Below are 15,923 nucleotides of genomic sequence, written 5' to 3' on the forward strand. Positions count from 1 at the left end.
CCAATAAATAGCTATTGTTAATGTTAAGTATTCTGTTTATCAGTGTGTAAATCCAGACAGAGCCATGAAAGCAAGCATGCAGATTGCCCTTGGACTTCGCTAGATTTTTTTTCTTTCTGATAGCTAATTAGCTATGGCATGAAATATAGATGAAGTTGTTGAATTAGGGGAGGGAGATTGCAGGTAAGTTAAAGGTGATGTGAATACTGCTATTAAACTAATCTTTGGCACAAATTTCTATCAAATTTACTGGTGCTGATGGGAATTGAAACATTGTTCATATTTCTATGATAGCTACCTACTCCTAAACCATTCAGGAGATTCTACGGATGCTCAATCCTGTAGTTAGAAGGAATACAGGAGGAAAATGAATATTCTGATCATTACAAGTCTTTGGAGGCTGCTCAATTCTTTGACCTTTGGGATAACCTGTCATCATCAGAAAAAGTTTAAGTCCTGTCCTACTGTGCAGCCTCCCTGCTGGTTTCACTTATTGGATAACACGTGTTTTCAATTAATGTGACTTCACTCTTTGAAAACTCCTCAAATCTGCATCTTGCAGCAAATAGGGCTTCACAACCCAGTATCACCCTTTCTTTAGGAAACGTTCCTGAAGCATCTACCACCGGTTAATTTCTTTCCTATCATATATATTTGAATGCTTTCTTGTATTAAAGATGTGCAAATTCTTTTTGAACAGGAAAACAGTTTATCTGCTTGTTTGTAATCTGTCACCAACAATTACAGCTGGCCCTGCCTTGATGCCAGATGAGTATGTGCAAGACAACTGCAGGGATTATTGTCTTTGTCTCTGTAAAGCTGTTTACCACTCTGCTGATGTCAGGGAAGGACCTGCAGACCTGAACTGGGAAATCCTAAAGTCCATGTGCTTATAGCCAGGGTCAAAGGGAACAATTAGCTCAAGTGCTTGCTGTAATTTCGATTATTATGTTTGAGAGCGTGCAGTTATGCTCTTAATCGTCTCTTACCTTGATGAAGGGCTCTGGCCCGAATCGTTGGTTATATATCTTTATCTTTGCTATATAAAGGACACTGTTTGACCTGCTGAGTTTCTTCAGCATTTGTGTTTTTCCTTCAACCATGATCAGTGTCCTGCAGACTTTTGTGTTTGATTTTTAATCATTTGAGAATCACGATAATGTGTGAAGCAGTTCAATTCAGAATCTACTTCAAACTATTGCTTTAGAGGGTTTGTATGCATACTATTAATATTTGGTGCAATTATTTGTGCATAATGGGAGAATAATGTACTTTTGCAGTATAGAATAATATGTTAACTGATAAAGCGGGAGATTAATTTCAGCCTGCTAAATCAGTTTTTGGGAATGTCTTTTTCACATTTCCCTAATTTGAACAATTTTAAGATCATTTTATGTTTTCTGCTTAATTTAACAACTTTTATACACTGACAGAGCACACGGAAATTGTTGCTGTATTCTCCTTCAACTTTCAGTGAGGAATTGGACAGGCTGTACCATAGCGCCATCTGCCGGGCAGCTGTCTCCACAGCAGAATCCAGTCACCATTCGTTTTTTAATTAATCCTTTTAAAGAGGGAAGAGTAATTTAATCAATGAAAACACCCATTGTGCATCATTAGTCAAAATATTACTACTATTGGATCTTGTATAAATCAACAAACAGAAAAAGATCATGGACCCAAAATGTTACTCTTTTCCACCAATGCTGGCTGCCCTGCCCAGCCCATTGAGTATTTCCAGTACTTTCATTTTCTTATTTTAAATTTTCAGCTTTTACACTGTTTTGCTTTTAAGAGACCTTCAGTTATTTTACTTTGCTGGAATATTTTCCCATGATTGTGAACCTTCGCATCATCTGGTATTTTTGTTTCAAGTGATCAATGCATCAGCAGAAATGAATGTGAATGGTTTCTCACTCATTAACTGAAAGTTTACTGGTTCCTAGAAGTCAGTGATGCATCGCCATACAGATTACCTCGAATAAGGTGATCTACATCTGGACCATTGTTGTTGAATTATAGAAACTTACTGTTCATTGAGCAACATCACAGTCACCAACAGAGATACTCTTGCTAATCATTCAAAGTGTGTCATATGTGTACCTTTATTACATTGTGTGATTTTGAAACATCAAATTGTGAGATGGGTGTAATGTTGGGGGAAGAAGAAAAGACCCTTTATGGTCAGAATCTGGCTTTATTGGTAAGGTTGTTAATGAGCAATGGTGCTTCACCTGCCATGAGGAATATTAATGTCCATTTGAATTTTCTAACTAACTCGGCAGCCTTTGTTTTCATGTTACCAGATTTGATGAATTAATTTTATAACCTCTCCTAACAGGATTGGACCATCTCTTGAATTGCTGGTCCAATATGACAACCATCAATGCACCATACTCAACATTTTCAGTATTAATTGCAAGTTCTAAGTTTGAATACCCAACCTCTAAACATTTTCCTCCTAGCAAAAGCCTGATTTGAATTGTACCAACTTAAAAATCTTATTTCACTCATGCCTAAAGACGAGCACTCAGCGGCATAGGGTCAGCTTCTTCCCCACTACCATTAGATTCAATTGCCGGTGTGATGCCACACTGAGGAGGTCCAAGAGAGAAAGTAGACCACCCAAGCCCTTTAAGGACTATGTTCCATAATTATTATTAAGTTTCTTTCTGTATTTTAGTCATTCAGTGTATGTGCCCAAATTCTCACTAGTGGTCAAAGGCTCGGTATAGTAATGGTAGGGAGAAGGGGCCCATTCAACATTTATTACACAATGGGGGAAGAGTGTTGGGTATAAGCCTGCCCTGCTGTACAGCATGACAACCAAGTCATGATGTCACCCCCCCCCCCCACGTATATATCTCTGTATATCAGTAGCCATGTTAGTCTGATGGTATTAAAGAATGAGAAAAGCACCCGAGTCTCTGAGTCCTCATTGTGTAAGTGCACATGTCTACCCCCTTGCTCAGCCCTCCATCTTTCTCTCTCTACCCCTCCACTCCACTCTCCCCCTCCCCCTCTCTCTCACCCCTCCTGCTTACCTCCCTTACCCTCCCTCTTTCCTCCCTCTCCTCTCCTTTCTCGCACTCTCTAGCACATTCGATCTCTCACACATTCTCTCACTCCCACTCTCTCACTCTAGCACATTTGATCCCTCATGCTCTATCACGCACTCACTCTTGCTCTCTTTCGCGCTGTCACACACTCTCAATCACACGCACTCTTTTCACACACCCTCCCTCACATGTACTCACCCTCACACATTCAATCTCTCGCACTCTCACTCACTTACACTCACAAACTCTCACACTTTTTCTCTCTCTCTAGCACATTCGATCTCTCACACACACTCTCCCTCTTACACCTGGTCACACACTCTCACTCACCCACTTTCGACACTCTCCCTTTCCCTTGCACTCTAGCTCATTTGATCTCTCACACACTCTTACTCTGTCTCTCTCCATCTCATTCCCTCTCTCTTTCACACTCTCACACTCTCATTCATTCTCTCACATTCGATCTCTCCTAAATCTCAAGCACACACACACTCTCAGTCTCACATACTCTTCACACACAATCCACACGGTCTCTATCACACACTCTCCCTCACTAACTCTTACACTGCCTCTCTCTTACTCTCTCTAGTACATTCAATCTCTCATGCTCTCTCATGCATTCCCTCTCTCACACTGTCACACGCACTCACCCTCTCTCGCTCTCACACACTCTCTATCACACATTGTATCTCTCTTTCACTCACCAACTCTCACTCTCACCCTTGCGCTCTCTCGTTCACACTCATGCACTCTCTCCGACTTCCTCACTATCACGCACTCACTCTCTCACTCTCTTTCACACTCTCACACAATGCCTCACTCATTTTCTCTCACTCTTTCTAGCATTTAATCTCACTCGCTCTCTCACTAGAATTTGATCCCTCACACTCTCATACATACTGTCTCTCCCTCATGCTCTCTCCCACTCTCGTTCACACTCTCACACACTTTCTCTTTCTAGCATTTGATCTCTCACGCACTCACTGACTCTCACAGTCTCATTCACTCAAACATATTTTCTCTAAAACACTTTTTGAAAATTTTATTTATTGAATCATGGTGCATACATTGAAACATACAATTCATGAATAAAACTTAAAAACAATTTTAAAAATACATACGTTATTTTAAACTAACCCCCTAAAACCTCCAACCCACCCCCATCTAACCTACCCCTAATGAAGATAGAAAAACAAGGAGGAGATCACCCACAACAAAATCCATCAGTTAATTACCATGGTTTGGAGTAACACCACTACTGTTAGGTGAGGAGATTTCACTATTCAACCCCTATCATCCAAATAAGGACTCCAAGTTTTACAATAAAAAAGATAATTATCACTGAAGTTATATATCTTCTCCTCCAATGGAATACAAGACCTCAACTCCATTTGCCATCTCTGAATACCCAAATCAGTCTCATTTTTCCAAGTAATTGCCAGACATTTTCTAGCCACAGCTAATGCCAATCTCAAAACTATTTAATTTTAATTCTAAAGGATCTAATGAAAATTTCACTTTCAGAATAACTTCTCAAAATTCCTTAAGTCTATTCCAAAAAAGTTTCATTTTTTCACACGACCAAGTAGAGTGTAAAAAAAGACCTACATTCTCATGACATCTAAAACATAAATCTGGAGATAAAATTATATCTCCATAATTTTTCCAGAGTTAAATATAATTGATGAATAAAATTATAATCAACTAATCAATACCTTACATTTATAATTTTAGTCATACTAATCCTGCATGAATTCATCCAATCATCCTGAGGAATAAGTATACCTAAATCCTCCCATTTCAATCTAGATTTATGTAAATCTAACTTAGGCATTTTATTCTGTAATAAAGCATACATCTCAGTTATAAATCACTTCTTACCACTCAGTAAGTAAAATTTCAAACTTAGACCATCTAGGTAACCGTAAAGTATGCCCAAAATTCTCCAACAATAAAGCTGTAATTTGATAATAAGAAAAAATAGTATTTGATGATATATTATATTTCTTTCATTCTTTGAAAATAAATAAAATATTCTGCTTCATAACAATCTTGATTCAATTTAATACTCTTTTGATCCCATAATTTCAAAAGCTGATTATTAAGTGTAAAAGGGAAAAGCTTAGTTTGATACAAAGGAATTTTACTTGAAATCTTACCTTGAGTACCTATAACTTCATTTTTTTATACCATAAATCCATTAAATGTTTCATAACAGTTAAATTATAACTACTCAATAACCTAGGATTCCATCTATAAGTAAATTGATCCATCCTCTTCTCACCAATTCGAGATAATTCAAAGGTTTATCTATTTCAAACATCTTATTAATAAATTACAATTGCACCGTATCATATTAATTTTGAAAATTAGGCAGTTGCAAACCTCCTAATTCATATTTCCAAGTTACATTTTTTAAAGATACCATTACCATTTTATCCTTCCATAAAAATTTCCTCACCAAGGCATTTAAATCCTTAAAATATTTTGAGGAATCTTACGAGGAATAGATTGAAACAAATATTGAATTCGAGGAAAAATATTCATTTTAATACAATTAACTCTTCCTATTAATGTAATCATTCCATCGATTAAAATCATATTTAGTTTTAGACAATAATGGTAAATAATTTAATTCATATAAATGACTATAATTACAATCTACCTTAACATCTAAATATTTAACCTGATCCGACCATTTACATTTCACAATATGTCTACATGAAGAATAATCCATTTCAGATAATGACATAACCTCATTCTTTTCCCAATTACTTTTATAACCTGATATCTCACCATACTCTTCTAATCTATCCTGTAAACTCCTCAAAGAATTCAGAGGTCCTGTTAAATATATAAAAACATCATCTGCAAACAAGTTAATTTTAAATTCATCAGATTTTACCTTAATACCTTTAATATTATTATCTTGTCTAATCACCTGAGCCAAAGGTTCAATAACTAATGAAAATAGAGCTGGTGACAAAGGACAGCTTTGTCTAGTCGATCTGGTCAACATAAAAGGTAAAGCTAATTGTCCATTTGTCACAACTCTAGCAGTAGGATTTCTATACAAGGCCTTAATCCAACCAATAAAAAAGGGGCCTAATTTAAATTTCTCTAAAACTTTAAATAAAACACTCCACTCTATTCTTTCAAAGGCCTTTTCTGCATCCAACGAAATAACCATTAGTAGGTTTGATCCCTCCTGAGAAATATTAATCAAAGAAATCAACTTCACAATATTATCTGCTGAATAACGATTTTTAATAAAACCCACCTGCCCTAAATAAACTAAATCTAGTAAATATTTAGTCAACTTATTAGCCAGAACCTTTGCTACAATTTTATAATCAACATTTAATAATGAAATTGGTCTATAAGACCCAGCTTTCAATAGGTCCCTTTCTTTCTTAAGAATAACTGTAATAATTGCTTGAGAAAAAGAATCTGGAAAAGAATGAACCTCCATCGCCTGTTTCAATACTTTCATCAATAAGGGAATGAATAAATCCTGAAAAATTTTATAAAACTCAGAAGTAAAGCTATCATCCCCTGGAGACTTCCCATTTGGCGTGGATCGAAGTGCATCTATTACTTCTTTAGCAGTAAAAGAAGTATCCAGATCTTTAATATCCTTACCACTCAAAGACAGTAAATCCAAATCAGATTAAAAAAAATTCAGTTTTAACCTCATCCTCCACTACTTCAGAAGTATACAATTTTTCATAAAACTTTCTAAAAAACATGTCATTAATTTCCTGAGGTTTATATGTAATCATTGATTCATCTCTCATAGCATTTATTGTTCTAGAAGCTGGTTCAATTTTTAACTTCCAAGCTAATACTTTATGAGCTCTTTCCCCTAATTCATAATACCTTTGTCTAGTTCTCTGTAATTTCTCAAATTTATATTTGTAACGAATTATACCGTTACTTCATTAGTTAAACGAATTTTCTTAACCTCCGTTGAATTTTGCTGTAAATCTTTTTCTAATATCTCTATCTCCTTCTCTAATTTAATTACATCAGCATCCCATGAAAGTTGTATTTGATCTCTTATAAAATTACAAAATTTGACATTTTTCAACAACAAAGAATTAAATCTCCATCAATATATATTATCAATTCTCTCTGAACCAGTACATGCTATTAATAACAAAGAATGATCAGACAAAATCCTACCCTTATAATCAGCCTTCAATACCCAGCCTTGCAATTGTGCTGATACCAAAAATAATCTGTTCCAGAATAAGAATCATGTCGAAATGAATAAAACAAAAAATCTTTCTCTTTAGTCGATATATGGAGGAGATTAAATCCTAAATTCATATCTTTCATTAACACCGTCAATTGTTTAGCCATTTTAGTCCTAATGACTGTTTTTGGAGATTTATCTAATAATGGATCCAAACAACAATTAAAATTACCTCCTACCATAATTTTTTCATATGCTTGATTTAAATTAAAAGAATCCAACATAAATTTCTCATCTTCTATATTAGGAGCATAAATATTCATTGAAATCCAAGATACAGAAAAAAAATTATAATTAACAATTAAAAGTCTACCAACTGACTCAATAACTGATTCCAATTTAAAAGATAACTTTTATTAATCAAAATAGCTACACCTCTTGCTTTCAAATTAAACGAAGACACTATAACTTGTCCAACCCAATCTCTTTTTAATTTCTGATGTTCCTTCTCAATCAAATGTGTTTCTTGCAAAAATGCAACATCAACCTTCAATTTTTTTAATATAACCAATACTCTTTTTTCTTAATTGGATTATTAAGCCTGTTAACATTAAAAGTAGCAAAATTTAAATTAACCATCATTACAATTAATTTCAAAACCCACCTCACCACACATGATGAAACTCCTCTCCATGGTAACCACACAAAAAAGACTAAATAATCTCCTCAAAAGAAAAAGAAAAGAATAAAACCCTATATATAAACCCAAAAAAACATTAATACTGTACTACAGTATTCCCCCCCCCCCCAATTATGCAGGAGTGACCAATACCACAAAGTGGCCGATGGCTTTGGAAGGGTCAGAAGTCAAACCACCCTCCCGAACAGAAAAAAATAATAATCAACAAATCATTTCAAGTATGATAAGCTTCCTCCAGATCTCCATTGACTTGATCATCGTCGATATCAATATCAATCAATTGCTGAGATTCCTTCTCTCACCCTTCATTCTTCTCCTTTTGAACTGGAACAGACTGTTGGAAAAAGTTTTCTTGACTTTTCATCTGTTTATTATCCAGTAGAGAATCACTAAAGATCTGAGATTGAAAGTCTCCATAAAAAACAGCAGAATACCAAAAAGTAAATTTATATCCTTTCTTCCACAAAACAGCTTTTACGTAATTTAATAACAGCTTGACTCAAATCAGCATTAAAAAAATTATTAACTACCAGGGGACCTTGATTACTTCTCACATTTTGAACTGCAGCTCTTAAAATCAACTCTCTATCTTGAGAGCATAAATATCTAATCCAGATAGAATGTGGAGCTTGACCTGGAAGAGGTTTCCTTCTTAACGCTCGATGAGCTCTGTCCAATTCCAAACCATTCAGAAAATATTCTTTCCCCAAAACTTCAGGAATCCACTTCTGGAAAAATTGAACCTGATCTAGGCCTTCAAAATCTCCGGAAGCCCAAGAATTTTAATATTATTCCTTCAACTTTGATTCTCCAACGCATCAATTTTCTTCAATAAATCATTTCTCTGACTTTCCCAAACAGTGAATGAATCCTCCATCTGACCCATCTTTTCCTTACAATGTTCCTTATGGCCATGAAAATCTTCTTCAATCTTAAATTTATCTTGCATCTTGTCCACCATTTTCACACACTTTGCCACATCCAACTTAATAGATGATATCTCCCCCTTCATATCAGCAAGTTGTTCCTTCATAGATTAAAAACCTTGACCCATCTGAGTTGCCAAATTTTCTAACTGTTTAGATATATCAACTTGTGATGGTGGATCTGGGTAATGAGGGTCAAATTTAAACTTTGTTAAAACCTGTTTAGATATGGACCTACCCTTGTATATAACAGTCTTTTCCTCCTCTGAACCTGGATAGATTTCTTCTTCTTCCAGTCCCCCTTCAATGTCACCATCTTCCTCCTCCATTGATGCAGATGGCATTTCAGTCCGGCTGCAGGTTTGGATCACCCCTCCTGTCAGCCTAGCATTGCTAGGCCAAGAAAAGTCGGGTCCCCCCTCAACCTGGGCCGCACTCGATGTACTTCGCACATGAGCAATTGCTCCTCATGATCCAGAGGAGGAGGTCTTAGGGCATCGGCGCCATCTTCTGCAATGCTGTGTGAAGTCGACGACGGAGTCGAATGAATCTTACCCAGGGACAGCCGTTGCGGTCTTGGGTGAGGAGGAATCGACTCCAGAGGCTCCACTTTGAAGGTAGGCTCAAGTTCTTTTGAACTTGATAGATGTTTAGGTCAGTTTTTTAACTGATTGTACTTTTGTTTTCCTCATATTTGCTTTCAGAATATATCAACAATATATTCATATTTTCTAAAAAAGTACAAAAACTTTAAAATCAGTTTGAATAGTTCTGCCAGAGGGAGGTGTTTTTCCACGTCTTCTCCCTACACCATCATGCCACCCCTCCCCCCATGCACTCTCTCACACACGCTCTCGCACTCTTTTGCGCTCGCTTACACGCTCCCTCTCACATGTGCTCTGACATTCTCTCACACTCTCACGTGCTCTCTTGCGCTTTCATGCTCTCTTGCACGCTCTCTCGCACCCTCTCACTCTTTAACCGCTCCCCTCCCCCTCTCTCGATGTCTGCCTCCTCTCTGTCTCTACCTCTCTCTCCCTCTCTTCTCCCCCCCTCTCTCCCTCTTCACCCTCTACCCCCTCCCCCTACCTTTCTCTCTCTCGTTATAAAATGGTTCATAATCTGAATGTTTGCACAGTGACGCTGCAGCAATAACTGGATTTCGTGACCATAAATTCTGATTCTAAACCCTAATGCTCTCTCTTGGTCTCTGGGAAAGAATGAGCACAATCTAATTAGTTCATTTAATTGAAATTAAACTTGGCATGTTTCATCTACTTGATGTACTTAAATATAATTACCATCTCTTGCTTTTGATGAAACTCGTCATTACATTATCAAGTAACCTCACAACTAGTCCAGCAAAATATCATTGTATTCCAGAATATATATTCAGAAGCAGAGGTTATTAATATGGATTTGTCAAAATTAAACACAATTTCCTCACCAATTTAAGTTGTGGGGTCCACTGTAAAGTTTGCAAATGCCTACATCATTCACAAATGTGTCTTTGTCCAGTTGGTCAGAATAGCAGAAAGGCAATGCCCTTTCTTTTTTTGTTTGCAAGAGGTCTCCAGTTCCCACAATGGCCTCATTGCTTCAAAATCAACGGAACTGAAGTAGGAGCGGTCATCCACCGCAAATGACAAAGGACAAAAAGACTATTTAAAATATTTGCAACTTTCTTAATGCTGGTCTAAAATATATCAAGAGGAAAATGTAAACAGTTTGTGGTGAAGTAAACTTCTGTCACTATTGTGCCCAGTGTTGCTCCACATTTCATTCCCTGCTGGTGACTGGTTGTTCCTCAGACAGAATGACTTTGGGCAAGAGAAAACCTGAGGTTCGAATGTTGTTCCTGCACCTTGGGTACTTCTCCCTGGTCCTAAGAGCAGAAACGAAGCAGGAATGAATTGGGATCCCCACCATTGCTCTTTCTCTCCGCCACCCCTACCAATGTTCAGTTGTGGTGGACCAAGTTCAAGTGTAAAGGACTGAGCAGAGTGGTTAAGGATTACTTGTCCTATTTATGACGTGGGGTGTTGTTGAGTAGGCTGAGATTTATTGTTCAATGATGATGGCCCTTCTGGTGATGAGCTGTTGTCCCATGATGGAAACACTGCAATCTGTCCCATGATGGGACCAGAGATAATAAAGAAACAGTGATAGATTTTCCAGTCAATATTCTATGGAACGACAGAGAATCTGTAAGCAGTGGACTTCCTATGTCCCTCTTGCCTTCATTGTACAAGGCAAGGCTTGTGGATTTGGGGTTGTTGCCAGGGTAATTTTGGTGAGCACATATTGCTACTGCTCACTACTCCAATGGCAGGAGAGAATGTTTAGGATGTTAATGCCTGAATGGTATGGATCGCCAATTGTATCCAGGTAGTATTAAATATGAACTCCTGGCTTGTAGCCTAAAGAGAAATTACTATTGAGGGACTATTGTTTGGAAGGAATGCAGCCTTTGACCTACTCTTCGAGTTTCAGTATTAACATGGCTGGTTTAGCCAATTTCCCATTCAATAGTAATCTCCAAGAGGATCATGGCTCAGGATCCCATGATCAACTAACTGCCTTGCTGATCATAACTAGTCTGTGCTTTAACGTCATCTTGGTTTTTGTTGTGTGTGGACATGGGCTGAGCAAGCAAGCAAGCAATCACCATCTGCCTTAATGAAGGCAAGATCATTAATGATGCAGCTCAAGATGGTTAGCCTTGCATCATGACCCTGAAGAACTCCCGGACCAACGTGGAGACCCAGGAGAGACTCCAGATGCTGGAATCTAGAGTAAAAGATAACCTGCTGGAGGAACTCCTATGAAGGAGACACACCCTGTCCTCTTGCACTGAATCTCTCCTACATTTCCCCAGAACAGATAAAAGGCTTCAGCTTGAAATTTCAGTCATTCTTTTTAGTCCACTGTTGCTGCTCAACCAGCTGAGTTCCTGAAGCAGAGGTGACTAACATCCAATATTCACAAATCATCTTCCTTTAAATTACAAAGATCTCCAGGGATGCATTCATACGTGTGCATCCATATACAACACATGTCAGTTTCATGTACTTTCCCAAAGATTAAATCCAGTCTTACCAGAGTGCACTTTGTACTTTGAATTGGTTGTCCATGTTTGACAGTACGGTGCAATGATAATTAATCAAGTTGGATTTCTCCTGCTCTTTTGTGGAGAGGATAGAACAAACCTGGGCAGTTTTCAACCTTGGCAGATAAAAGCCCTTCTTGCCTTGGTGTCCCCCAGTCAACTCTTCTTTCACTTAAGCTGTGAAGAAATTCTATCGCTACTTCCAGCATCACCCACCCTTGTTCCCATTTCCATCCCCCCCCCCCCCCCACTTTGTTATAGTTAGCAACAAAGAATAATAGACCATTCAGCAAAGCCCTTGCTAGGATTTATAGCCACGAGGACAAATATTTACCAGTGAGTTAAAAGAATAGCAAGTGAAGCACAGCCATAACTTAATTGCAAAGTATTACATAAAGCTTTCACCAGTTATCCAGTAAAACCCCTGTTATCTAGTAAAACCCGTTATCCAATCAAACCTCTGTTATCCAATAAAACCCCCGTTATCCAGTAAAACCCCCATTATCCAGAATTCGAGCAAGGGGCAAAACAATCGCGGAAAATAAACGGGTAAAAAATACAACGTTTAAAATTGGCATGCCTCGGTCTTAGTTCACCAATCACGCAACCTCAAGCAACTGGAAAATTCACTTATTTGGTATCTACCAATCCCCATAGGTGCTGCATACCAGGGGCTTTACTGCATCTCTGCTATGAAGCTGAGGATCAAGCTATCAAACAGGTAACATAATTTTATATACAATGCAAATAAAAAAAATTCGTTGATATTCTCTGTATGGATACTTTGTTGAAGAGCACATCTTTATTTTTTAAAAATAAACTGCCACAGACAGTTGTGCTTGTTGTGGAACAAACAGATGCAGAGTGATTGACATCTGTCCCTATGTATCCTGCGCTGCCTGGAAGTGGAAAGCAAGGCAAGGACTTCTGCACAGTCTCTGGAGTTCATCTGTACCCCGAAGGACAGCCAAGACTTGGTGAGAGGAATCCTTTTCTCAGCAGGTGGAAATGAAATGGTAGGAAGCTCCACTATGTTGAGCAGTTATGGCAAGCACATTACACTGTAACAAGACACAGCAGTTGTTCTGTCCACAATTCAGCTTAAAACCAACTACATTGTGGTACCACATGTAAAAAAAATATATATCCAACACTAATGATTGCCCTGTTTGTTCTGAATCCCGAAGACCATAGCAGTGACTTGGGCAGACTTAATGAACAAAAAATATTTACTTTGATGGGGTCTGGAATTTGTATTTTTTTTAAAATCCTTGACTCTCCAAACAAGTTTGTGATGCAAGAGATTTATATCAAATTATCAGGATAACTCCAGCATTGTTTTATATTCCATGTCCCAATGCAGGTCCTTCTACAATTCTGGGAAGGGCTGAAAGGAAATTTCTGCTTTCAAATAAGTCTATTCTTTCCTAATATTGCATAGGCAATATTCACCACCTGAATACAATTCACAAGACAAAAAGTACAATGACCTTACATCTGTCCAGGTATAAGATTGCAGATCCAAAAAATCAGAAATGAGCTCAGGTCCATAATTAAATCCTGACACAAACTTGGTCTGAGGACAAGGACCCAGACCTTTTTTGTTGCTCACACAACCCGCTCCTCGCCAACATCCCCATCTGAGCCTGTGTATTACCCAGTCAGTCCTTTAGGAGTCCCTCTTGTTTCTAACTCAATGACAGCTTCTTTCCTGCTATCATCAGATTCTCGAAAAGGCCTCGCATGAATAAAAGATGATGTTTTGCACTGTTCAACTGCACTTATATCTTTAACACAATATCCTGCACCTTTGTTTATTGTGATACTTCCCTATTTTGTTTTATTGTTGCATTACCTACATCACTGTGAATGGTCTGACTTGCCTGGATAGCATGCAAAACAAAAGTTATTCACAGAATCTCGGCATGCAATAAACTATTTCATTAAATTCAGTTTATAAAGCTTGGTCATCAAGCATGGCTCTATCTATTTATAAGAGTGCTGGCCTGACCTGAGCTCAAAGACTTGAACTGATTCTGAGACCAAACCAAACTTGAACTCATTCAAACAGATGCCTCAAATTCCCCTGGAATGCGAAATATCTGAATCACAGTAATCCTTCTGAATCATATTACATCTGCCCTAATGATTTGCTGCCGATACCATGAATCTCTGTCAAGGTCACATCTTTAACTCTGCAATGCTAATGCATCATACAAGTGCCCAGTGAAGTAAATGAAGTATAGTCCACAGAACCATATAATTAAGAAAGATAAAAGGATCTACTCTTATTTAAATATCAGGGATTTGCCCAGAAAAAAAAAAGAAGCTCTAATGCCATGAGGTTTGCTTCTTCCTCATTTGGATATAATAAATTACAGTACATCTTTTAAGTGATCAATATAATGCATTGTAAGAATCAAAATCACAAAGTAAGTGGCCCGCCAGATGACCAATTTAAAAACTACACTCAGCATTATAAAAACATTCAGTAACAATTTGTTGTCCAGTACCTAGTATAACTTCAGCAGAAACTCTGGGAAAATGGCCATAATGTACCAAAATCACCACAGCTTCACCAAACATCTGCCGACGTTACAAAACAGAGGACCTCATAAAATTTTTTTAACACATAAATCTTTCTCAGGGTTTACAAGACAAGGATAAATCTCTTTGCCTGGAGGGAAGTAAGTGAATATGTTCAGAAATATATTGATGGGTATTTAGACATTGAAGGAATCAAGGGATATTGGTAGTGGGGCGAAGTGGTATGATGTAAAAGATCAGCCTTAACAAGGAATCGGTTTATATTTCTTTGTTCACAACACTTGTTCCCCTATTACACTCTAACATGGACACATGAGGCTAGAGCAGTTCACGATTCATTCAGTTCCTGATTCCAGAGAGGTTTGAGTGGAAGAAAAAAATAATTTGGCACAGGTGGACTGTGAATACTTCCAAGACACCGTGAACAGTCAAGGAATACATACAGCTCACTAAAATGGACGGGATGCATTCTGTAGCAATGAATAGTAAATGCTAGAGCCTCTACTGAGTTTGATTTGATTCTGGCTTTAATTCACTTCCAATGTCTGTCAAAAAATGAAGCCATGATTTAAATATGTGTTTCATCCTTCTTCCCCTGGTTATTTTGGTGTAGATTGCTGTATCCATACTTCCTTTCCATTGGAACGTGCTCCATCCCTACCACATAATCGTCAGGTCGATAACTTTTATTCAGCTCCACAACTCGAGGAACCACGGTTGACCAGCGGTCTGCATGAATAGATGTAAGAGTGATTATTAATTGAGGTCAATTAATACTTTGATTAGAGCAAACTTATTAGAATCTATAGATTTAATGAATGTCTCATTACTATTGAACTGAGGAAGAAGATCATCAGTGTATGACCTCGGTGGGGGGGGGGAAGGTGCAGCATTTAGGAGGGGGTGAGGGCAACTGCCCTCCCAAATATGGATAAAAGAGTGGGGAAAATTCAGGCAAACCAATAATAATTTTTTTTAAAATAATCGGACAGAGAAAGCAAAAAGATAAACAAATTAACGATGGCGGCCTCCCTCTGCCACGTCCTGGGCCTGGGCACCTTCATGCCTGGGGGTGCCGCACATCTCACCTCCAACCCGGGGGTCAGGACACAGGCCACAACCTCCTCTGGGAACTGGCTCGTTGCTGGAGCAACGCCACTAGCATCAGTTTTCAGTCCCTGTGATGTCAGCGTGCATAAGCTGGGGCTGGCCATCACGTGACAGGGCAGTCACAGCCCAGGCGCAGGACTGCTACTGATGGATGGAATGACTTGCTGTGAACTTCACGTCTGTGTGATGACATCAGAGGGTCTGTGTTGCATCACCCAACGTTGTTCCCACAACCACGGCCTTCCCCTGGACAATGAAGCGGCCCTGGCCTGGG

At 38.2% G+C, this 15,923-nt stretch overlaps 1 protein-coding gene across 1 annotated transcript in view; it reads right to left on the reverse strand.

Annotated features, from left to right (window-relative positions):
- Positions 1-12,352: 12,352 nt before the first annotated feature.
- trpv4 (transient receptor potential cation channel, subfamily V, member 4) overlaps positions 12,353-15,923 on the reverse strand; it is a 79,341-nt gene continuing 75,770 nt past the window's right edge. Inside the window, exon 15 of the mRNA XM_069932731.1 lies at positions 12,353-15,268. Coding sequence (XP_069788832.1) covers positions 15,108-15,268 — 161 coding nt within the window. The 3' untranslated portion in view covers positions 12,353-15,107. The remainder of the gene's footprint in view (positions 15,269-15,923) is intronic.

Source organism: Narcine bancroftii, chromosome 4, assembly GCF_036971445.1.
Source record: "Narcine bancroftii isolate sNarBan1 chromosome 4, sNarBan1.hap1, whole genome shotgun sequence".
NCBI classification, from domain to species: Eukaryota; Metazoa; Chordata; class Chondrichthyes; order Torpediniformes; family Narcinidae; genus Narcine; species Narcine bancroftii.